General features: G+C 41.6%; 2 protein-coding genes across 2 annotated transcripts in view; one reads left to right on the top strand and one right to left on the bottom strand.

The window, feature by feature from the left end:
- The window catches only part of LOC104941839 (ephrin type-B receptor 4-like), a 16,634-nt gene extending 15,046 nt beyond the window's left edge, over window positions 1–1,588 (top strand). The window contains exon 13 of the mRNA XM_010766977.1: window positions 1,389–1,588. Coding sequence (XP_010765279.1) covers window positions 1,389–1,588 — 200 coding nt within the window. The remainder of the gene's footprint in view (window positions 1–1,388) is intronic.
- Window positions 1,589–4,363: 2,775 nt separating this feature from the next.
- The window catches only part of LOC104941838 (ephrin receptor 1-like), a 50,884-nt gene continuing 44,986 nt past the window's right edge, over window positions 4,364–10,261 (bottom strand). Inside the window, exons 10-13 of the mRNA XM_010766976.1 lie at window positions 8,443–8,592; window positions 7,681–7,874; window positions 7,077–7,235; window positions 4,364–6,485 (exon numbers count right to left, since the gene is read on the bottom strand). Coding sequence (XP_010765278.1) covers window positions 6,377–6,485; window positions 7,077–7,235; window positions 7,681–7,874; window positions 8,443–8,592 — 612 coding nt within the window. The 3' untranslated portion in view covers window positions 4,364–6,376. The remainder of the gene's footprint in view (window positions 6,486–7,076; window positions 7,236–7,680; window positions 7,875–8,442; window positions 8,593–10,261) is intronic.

Here is a 10,261-nt window from a genome sequence, read left to right as displayed (position 1 = left end):
GGGCATTAATTTAAAGGACTGCTGTGTGAGGAGCTGCATTCACGCAAGCCCAAAAGAAAAGTAGGTTGAGACTTTTCATATAGGAGCAAAATCAGTTCTGCAATGCAGTAACTCACATGTTTATCTAACTACTCAGTGTTTACCGCTCGTCCGCTTTATAAACATCAATTAAAATAGCTCAGTTAGGAGATTGGTTGCAAACTGTGTAATTTAAATGTAGAAAAACAGGGGGAAACATCCAGTTAAGGTAAACATGTGCCACCACAATGCAAACAGAAAGACTAGGGTACGCTGTAATCATGACAAACAGGACATTTTTCAATGCAGCACGAAAAACAAACATTTTAAACTGATGTTGTTTGGTAGTTTCTCCCAATCCTAAACATCTCTGTCTCCTGAAACCTCAAAAATGTCCCGGTGGTAGGAAAGTCTGGGGTGTCTCAGTTTGTGAGGAGTTTCCTTTCAGGGGATGCACCTTTCTGAGCTGAGAGATTTATTGTTACTGGGTTCAGAGGTGTGGAGGAGTAAGCCTGAGTTAGGACATGAAGGTGAAGCACGTGTGAGAGGTTAAGCACAACGCCGAAGACTAAACTCATCAATCTGAGTTCCATAAGCCGAGTTCAAAAGAGACGCTGATCAGAAACATCTTTAACAGGAGATGGTTGCCATTTCTGAATCTCACTTACAAACCTTTTTGTCACACAACACCTCACTGCTTCTTCTGACTTCCACAGCAATGTGATAGTTTTCCCCTACTTTTAATTCCCCCCAAGCATAGTGGTCCTTGTGGATTGAGTTTCAGAGCATTGGTTGATTCACACAGAGAGAGGATAAGAAGCGGGGAAGGTCCTACTCCTTTCATTTCCTCACAGAAGGCAACGAGCACATTTTAGCGGAGAGGGAAACAAAGGGGCGCCACGGGGGAGATGGACGGCTGCTGAGTGTGTATTGAAAGCCGAGACAGAGCAGGAACCTGCAAACACCTTTGGAGAGGCCACTCGCCCGTCCTGAAGGTGTTCACATTTGCATTCTTCAAACCACTAACACCTCCATCTGCTCTTTGAAGTCTGGTGAACGAGACGTGGATGCCAGATGTATATTTATATGTATGTTATGGCTGTTTTGGACTCGGAAAATGTATCTGAAAACTATTTGGGCCTAAATTAAGATAAAACCAAATGATATTCCTTCTGGAGTTGACAGCCTGGAAGTATAACACTCTACTACAACACATAATAATAATAAGGGGACAGCAGGGGCTTGTAATCTGAAGGTTTAAATTGATTTACTGGATTAAGTGTATGATGAAAAGTACAATACTAATCCCACACCAAACTGTACTACAGCATGGACGTATAATTACATTCCTACAACCTTTATTTGACCAGGTGGATCAGCGAAGAACAAACTTATTTACAGCGATGGCCTGGCAGAAGCTCCAGCAGAGTCAACACAACTGTTGCAGAGCAGCGGGGGGGCGACTCTCCCTGCGATCAAACTTAATACAAAACAGAGTGGAGGCGCTCAGCCGCAAACTGTGCCTCCCATCTTCCACCGCAATCACACTGCGTACACAGGTGAACAATAATCTTAGCTGGCTGCTCGCTGGATTTGCTCAGAAATATTGGGCCATTTCAATCAAATAGTCTGCGAGCCATCCTGGAGAGGATATCTGGAACCTGAAGATGACAATCTCACGTCTGACTTTCCATTTCCTGCTGTTGATTTATAAAAAAAAAAAAATGCCGATCCAAAAAGAAAAGTGATGGAAAGTTTTTCTGTACTTTCCAGAAATGTATGTACCGTAGTTTAAAAGAGGCAGCCCACACCAATCTGCACATTTGAACTTTTATTGGGTCACATTTTCTTTGAAGAGGTTACAACACTTTTCCTAGCTTGGCCAAAAGGTTAGTCAAATGCATGGTGAAAAGCTGCCTTTGATTATTATGAGAGAGTGACATCACAATGTAACACACGCGCCTCTATTGGCTAGTCGCTAGTGGTTGAACACATTGTACCTGATAGGCTAAGAGGACATCGCTAACCAATAACAACAGAGCCGGGCCAACTAACCAATCAGAGCAGACTGGGCTCTGGTTTCAGACAGAGGGTCAAAAAAGAGGTGCTGCAGCACAGGCAGTATGAGGAAAATGAAGAGCTTTTTGAACATTAAACCATGTGAACATGTAACAGTAGAGGAACAAAATAAAAATGTAACGCTAAAATTGCGCATAATATGTCCTCTTTAAAGGAGTCAAAAACACTTCAGGCTGGCTCATAAGCGAGTCAATCCTCACAGGCCCCCATGTCAAAATTTAGAGCAGAAATTAACCCTTCATGACAACTGTAATGAATTTTACATAACTCAAAAATTAAAATGATATAAAAGCGTAGGTTATTCCTTAGTATGGGCATAGACACTTTGAGTGGCAGCTGGATAGTGGTTGATTTATGGAAGGCTCTTTTTTTGACATACTGTACAAATACATTTTTAATTACTTTTTTAAATGACGTGCTTTATTAAGCTTTTTTTGCACATTTTATACATTCTTTGGTTCAAACCCTGCATACTTTCTTATCTCTGCACACCTGGGCATTCGCTTAAAGTTACATCAATTGTCGGACACATTCCCGCTTTAAATTACGTTGTTGGGGGGGTTGTGGTTTCTTGCGTGATGATGTTATCAGAGTTATTTATCATCTGTTATCTCAGGATTAGGCCTGAGACTTTTGGGGCTTTGAACAGAGAGCCTGCACTACAAACTGGGGGTTTTGGGTTTATGAGAAGAGGGCATACAGGGGGCAGGCCGAGTCTAACAGACGAGGTTATGGAGTTGCATTATGGGAAAAGAAGGACACAGTGTTTTTAAAGCTTGACCCTTAGTAGCAGCTAGAATTTAGGAAATTCTGACCCCAGCTGTTTCAAATGTGGCTGTTTTTCTTCTATGTTTTTTACAAATATGTCTTGTTCCTGCAATTGAATGAAAATGCACCAATAGTACATCTTCAACAATACATATTACTTTCTGTGCGTTTACTGCTAGACCCGCAGAAACTATTTCAGATTATCTCTTATCCCGTTTCTCCCTCCCTGCCCCCCTTGCTTGGAAAAAACAGATGTACCTGTCCCACTAGTTATCCCCCACCCACCACACACACACACCACACACTCCACACTTGAATGCACAGAGGAATGCGAGGGGAATGACACAATCCGCTAAAACCTGGCCAGCCTGGTCCGCTCTCCGCTCAACAGCAGACCTAATGAATGGCCATTCAGATACACAGACAAAGCTTAGGGTAGATTTCTACTATACAGTGAGGTCAAAGGTCACGCAAAGCACTGACAGAAGTAGAAACCAGAGATGAATGCCTGTCTCTCGCTTTCTAACACTGAATCACACCGACACAGAGATACAAACAACCCGAAACACAGTTTTTAGTGGATGCTTACAAGGAAAGTTACTCATTGTTATTTATCTCCGCTACATGGAAGCTCCACATGCACAGGTCGGTACTTTGAGGGCCACACGAGAGCCGTAGAACTAGAGGCATGAGTCAGTAACACAGAGATAATCAAAGTACATTAATCAATGGACCTAAAGAGTTCTTGAAGCCCTGGCAGCTTCGCCTGGTTAGCTTTGGAGATGGGCGGAGAAAGAAAGTGTGAGCGTAAGAGTTTAAGCTTATGCAGCGCTCTAAGCTGCTCCCAGCCCGAGGCGAAGGAGAAGAAAAAAAAGAACATCTCTTCATGATTAAAAGGGCTGAGGACCAGGAAGGGAAACATAGGAGAGGACAAGCTCCCAGCCCTGGAGGGGTGAAGTCTCTCCAGAGGAACAGAAGGCAAGAGCAAAGCAGCGAAATGTAGACTCAACGCTCGCTCACGCAGTCTCCTGTTTCCATCTCATTATTAAAAACACGGGGCGACGGGATAGATGAGGCATTTTTGCAACAAGAGCCACAAAGGAGATGGAAAACATTCCCCCATTACACACGCACATTTCTGCTGTGATCTTACATAGATCAGAAGAGGCATTATCTAACCAAAGATGAAAAACAAAAGAACTATTTGTTTGCTTCACATCTGTGAGCAAAGAAAGCATAGTCAATAAGAGAATAAAAGGTTCAAACTAATCCGGAAAATTCAGCGTGTCGGCAAAGGTGGAGCGGCTTTGCTTTGATATGAGACACAAGTCATCAGGTGAATGATAAGGATGTTCACTTTCCGATCAGATAGGAACTTCCTTTGACGTCCATCAGATGACGTCCACATGTTTTAATACAGATGTCACGCTCCAGTCGACGGGAGAATTACTGATGTATATCTGCAGAGGCCGAGTTAATAATCAGAGGAATGAGGCTGGATGGTAAACACTGGTGTGTATCTTTATTATGAATACTGAATACAGATTAGCCTACACACAGGACAGTAATCAAAACATACTTTTATCTATTCATTATTACAAAGTTGGTTTTATTGAGATCTTCAATATGAAGATCACATTTCCCATAATCCTAAAAGGATTCTCTCAAACTCTTGCGTGACAATACCAGTTTTTTTATTAAGGCTCACATTGGACATTTTGAAGTGATAACACAAACAGTGTTACTCAGCATGTGGCTTTTACACATCTTTTGGTGTGTATTTAGCAGACTTCAATTTATGTGAAACATCAGATTTGAATGGATTTTAAAATGTGTGTATATTGCACATTAAACCTCCCGAAACCCAGATAATTATGATAGAAATAGAAAGTCCAATGAAGAAGGAAACCCAAATTGCCCACACTTAAAATTACCAAATCATGAAGAAGAAATTATATGTTATAAAAGTGCTCTATGGCACCAAGGTTAAATCACTTAGAAAAGCAATCATGGCATTTTGTATAACACTGTTAAACCTAATTTTCCTGATTTAGTGCAGAAAAGGATGCCAGACCTTAACGTCAAAAGACTGGTATTATCCACGGAGAGATGCAAAGTCTGAGCAATACTTTGACATTTTGAACTCCTGTCTGTTATTCCTCTTCAACAAACACTTGTAATATTGTGTCGGATAATCAAAAAGCAGCGCATTAGCATTCCACCTTGAAACCAACGGAAACGACTGGCTGCAAGATGGCATGTTAGCTTTGTAATAATAAATGCTTCACAATGTTTGCTGAACCACACAACCAGCATCTAATGAAAGAAAATAATACACTTAACATGTGGGGGTGTGCTAACCAAACAGCAGTGGTGTTAGCATTCCCCTCTGAAACCAATGGATACCGCAAGCTGCAAGCTAGCACGTTAGCTTAGCTGGTAGATGTGCTTTTCTTTTGTGCTATATTTTAGGAAACATATTTGTGTAGCTTTGAGGCAAAATTCAGGAACATTTGCAAAATACTGAACTTCAAAATGTCAAAGTAACCCTTTGAGGTGCATTTTAATGAGACAAGAATCACCCATGAGAGACTTCTGCTTTATAAAAATTGGCATTTAAGTCCACAAAGACGACTGAATGGCACCAGTAGATGGAGAATACAGGGGAAGAGAATTAAAGATGCACCATTTATATCAAGAAAAACTTGTTTAAACCAGACAGCTTCCATGGTAAATGTCTACAAAGAAAACCAGCTCTTCAGTGTTCTCTGGTCTCTGAGTGCACACTTGTTCAGTCTGACTACAATAAAACTGAGCTGCCCGCAGAAACACAGGCAGTAGATATAACCAACCGCACTCCAAGAGAAATACATGGAGTTACAGATTCACTCTGAAACGACAAAAGTGCTGATGTCTCTCTGCCCCGTGAAGAAGAAGACGTCTGATTAGGACGAGTACAGCGCTCTCCAAAGTTTGAATTACACATCACACCTGAGTAAAGAGGAGGTAATGTTGAAGTCAAAGGGCAACAGAGAAGTACAATCCAACAGTTAAAATGTTCTTGATGTGAAAAATGTCTATGTTGTAACGTAATCCAGATGGATTAAATGGCACCCAGGGTGAAAGCAGTTCTCATTCATGATTACACAACGATATGGGCTTTTTTTTTTTGGCTCCTTTGGTGAAGTGATTTTTTTCTCAGGACAACAAACCAGTCAACTGACATGATACTACAGAAACTGTGAATTCTGATCATATTCTCCTCTTGGTGTAACACGTTTAAAAATGTCAGTCAGGTCTGCACGACGTTGACTGTCCAAACGTCACTGTGTCCGACTCTCTCATCGTGATCGCAAAGTCATTTTTAGTGTTTTTTTTTTCCGTCTTTTTTTCCCTGGTCATTATAAAATTCTGCCAGTTTCCCTTGGAGTCCGTGTTCAGAGATGGAGCAGAGTGCTCTCGGTACATGACTGCACCGGTGGGTTGGAGTCCAGGCTAGACAACAGGTGAGCTAAAAGGTCACGGTTGCAGTACTCTTGTTCCGAAAGGTCAGTGTCTGGATGCTGGAGAGGATTTTCCTCTGGTGTCCGGCCAAAGTCACTCCCATGTGCAGCAGGTCCCTGAAAAACACAAATTAGACGATCAGAAATAAAATTCAAAAGCTATTTAATGGAATTTTTGATTACATTTAAGTCATACTTGTGCGCTCTGAGCTTCCATAATCTTAAATTATTATTTTTTAAATATAATTTACTAAGAAATACAGAGATATAACATCATTTGAGCTGTCGATGTCGAGACGATTAGGCGACCAATCAATTAGTTGTTAGACAGAAAAATTATCTCCAACTATTTTACTGAGCGATTCATCGTTTAAGTCATTTTTCATTCAAAAATATCTCCCAAATTGGTTGTTTCCTTATTTCACTGTTTTAATATGACATTAAACCAAATATCTTTGGGTTTTGGACGGAAAGAATATGACATTTAAAGACATCATCTTTGACTGCTGCGACAATGAAAGTAATAGCTATTTGCCATTTAAAAAAAAAGTTTTCGAGAGGTAATTAAGTTTGTTTAGGAACTACCAACACTAAAGGCTAAGGGGCTAACATCCCAACCTAGTGCCATGAGAGTTTGCAATGAAATGTGAAAATGTTCCTCTAGAGATAAGCATCAGTTCGGAAAAGGAGACAGGAGACAGTACTGACTCTGTGCTGATCTGGGCCAACTGGTCCACCGAGTTGAAGCCGGCCTGCAGGAAGCTGTCTTCGTAGCGCTCCATCTTGATGGCCCTCAGCCATTCCCCCACAGAGGCGCAGGCTGAGAGGGATAAAGGTGCTCGCTGGTCCAGCAGGGGGTAAGACAGCCTGCGGGACAGAGGGGAGAATCAATGAAATAATTTACACACACCGTCACCAAAACAGCCGTGAGGAGCTTATATATATCCTGCAGCAACATTCCAGGCGACAGGCAAAGGTATAATCTTAGGCTGAGTGACTGACGGGGACAAACAATGGGATTTGTCAGGGGTGGAGTGTCCTCGTCTGTATGCAACCAGCTGACAGGCAGAAAGTGGAGGAAGGGAAATGGACACAGCAAGAGGCTGACAGGTCCCAGCAGGACATGAAGGTGGTACATAAGACCGGGCAGCAGGGGGGTAATCTCTGTCCTGGGAATGTTAAATGCCTTAACTACAGAAAGGGACATCATGAAATTACTGACATGCTTCCTTTTCTTAAGCTGTTGATTTGCTGTCATTCTAACCCCATCAGGCAGGTTTTCTGTCAATCAACCAAACACAGCGTCACTCACCCTGCTCCCTCTTGAGCCACTATTTTCAGCGAGGCCGGGTTTCGGATCAGTTTGTCCAGAGCGCTGACGAGGTCTGCGAAGCGAGGGCGCGCCGAGCGGTCCTTCTGCCAGCAGTCCAGCATCAGCTGGTGCAGGTGGGTCGGGCAGTCAGGGGGGGGGGGCAGCCGGTAGTCCTGCTCTATGGCATTGATAACCTGATTGGTGGAAAAGGTAACACTATTAAACCAATGCAAAAAGGGTATTTCAATAAGGCTTGATATGCATTGAGGGAACAGACAGGAAGAAATAAGAAACAATAAGAAGGAAAAAGATAGGAAATCCATTGTACGAGTTTTTCTTGGTAATCTCATAGTTACGCTATGATTCAAACACTTATATATATCCTTAATTTAACCAGGTAAAAGTCTCATTGAGATTCAAATCTCTTTTTCAAGAGCGACCTGGCCAAGAGGTTACAACAAATGGCACATTAACCAGTCAATATGCAAATAAAAGAAACTATTATAAACATTAAAAACTGGCACAATTTTAAAACGACTTCAATCATGGGATATAAGAGCAATCACATTGACCAATGGTTTCTTGTTCTCTGTCCTTTAAGATGGACTTGAATTCCCCCATAGTGATCAAATCTGACAGTTTCAGCTCCTTCTGTACATTAATTCCAAACACTTCAAATTATTTATTTTCATGTTGCAAAATTCTCAGCTTGAAAACCTTGAAATTCCTAGTGAATGTTGCACATCATGGCTGTTTACTCACATCCTGGTTGCTCATGTCCCAGTACGGCCTCTCTCCAAAAGACATGACCTCCCACATGACGATGCCATAGCTCCACACATCTGAGGCTGAGGTAAACTTTCTGAAGGCGATGGCCTCGGGTGCTGTCCAGCGGATGGGGATCTTACCTCCCTGCACAGAAAAGAAAAACAGTCAGCACTGCAGAAGTTCCAATAAACACGAGCAGACAGGGCTCTCCCAAGCGAAGGGAAGAGTGAAATAATAACTTCAAGTTAATGAGGCAAAATAATGAACTTTCACAGCTGTGATATAATATTTCAACAAATATACAGTGTGTGAGCAAATTACATTTTTTTAACTCTAACGCAGCGTCCACGCGGCAGCGTCCGTTGAAGCTTGCCGTCGGGCGTGTCTGAAGCTCGACCAACAACCAATCACATGAATATCCCGCCCCGGACACACAAGCACGCGGTTTGATTGGCTAGAGCTTGTACTGGCATATGATTTGATTGGCTGACGCTTCCGTCGAAGCTTGAAGAGTTTAACTTTTCTCACTTTTGAAGCGAGCAACGGAGGCAAAGCGAAGCGACGGAACCACAATGCAGTTCGGCAAAGCGTGACCTCACCCCATTCAAAGTGAATGGGAAGCTGCGTTGAAGCTTCAACGCACGCAGCCGTGTGGACGGGCCGTTAGTCTTGAGATTTTTAAGGGGCTGGGTTTAAAGAGACAGGCGCTTAAACAGAGCATTTCAGACAGAGGATAATATGTGACCTGCTCTATCGAAATCAGTCGTATTGATTGACCCGAAGACACATTTTGAGTTGTATACACTGTTGGAAAGAGGAGATTCCTAGCTTTCTAATGATATCAGGATTGTTGTTGTACTCCAAATATTAAGCAAAATATGTCGCATTATATAATGACTGTCAGCGAGTCATCATTTTGAGAAAAAGGCCTTCAAAGTTTCCTCTTCTCTGGAATCCATCGATCTGATTAATTATTAGCAAAAGATCAAAATAGTCCGGAGGGAAAATATTTTCGTTTGGATTACTGGTCTGGAGGAAGCTCGTGAGTGTGTGTGTGTGTGTGTGTGTGTGTGTGTGTGTGTGTGTGTGTATTTTTGCGTTTGTGTGTATTGTGTTTGTTTCCCGGGGAAAACACTCAGGAGAAACACCGGCTGNTCTGTGAGTTGGATGTAGAAGTGTCAGAGTCAATATAGATGTTTCTGTGTCAGACTAAATTCAGATGGAACGTAGTAAAAAAAGGTAGATTCTTACGTCGGACGTAAGAATCTACCTTTTTTTACTACGTTCCATCTGAATTTAGTCTGACACAGAAACATCTATATTGACTCTGACACTTCTACATCCAACTCACAGATCTAACCTTGCTTTGATAGAATATATTATTCATATAACTCTTTTAGAAGTTAAGTTATAGTCATTTGTTTTGGGCATAGCATTTTCGACCTGAAAAACAGGCTCAGGGCTTAACAGGTTAAACATTTTGAGAATAGTTTGATTTTTCCCTTCAGATTTTGAAATGACATAATAATAGATAGTTGAAGTAATGTAATTATGTTATCATGCCATAGTCTTTTGATTTAATATGTAATGAAGTAAACGTAAAGTAATCCTAAAATTGAGGACACTGTAATTTTGCCAGATTCCAGATTGATCAAAATCACAACTGTGAGTTGTATACCTTAGCTGGATCTCTTATGATCCTGAGTTTAAAATGCTTTTGACTAGTGATTGGCTTGAAGTAACTTTAAACTGCAAGCTGGTTTTGATTTTATAGTTTGATAAGTTAGACCCTTCCAGAAAAACGCGGGCAAAA

Source organism: Notothenia coriiceps, unplaced genomic scaffold (assembly GCF_000735185.1).
Source record: "Notothenia coriiceps isolate Sejong01 unplaced genomic scaffold, NC01 NC01_scaffold00004047, whole genome shotgun sequence".
NCBI lineage: Eukaryota > Metazoa > Chordata > Actinopteri > Perciformes > Nototheniidae > Notothenia > Notothenia coriiceps.
Note: the sequence above shows the minus strand (reverse complement) of the source record. Positions and strands in the feature narration are given on the sequence as shown.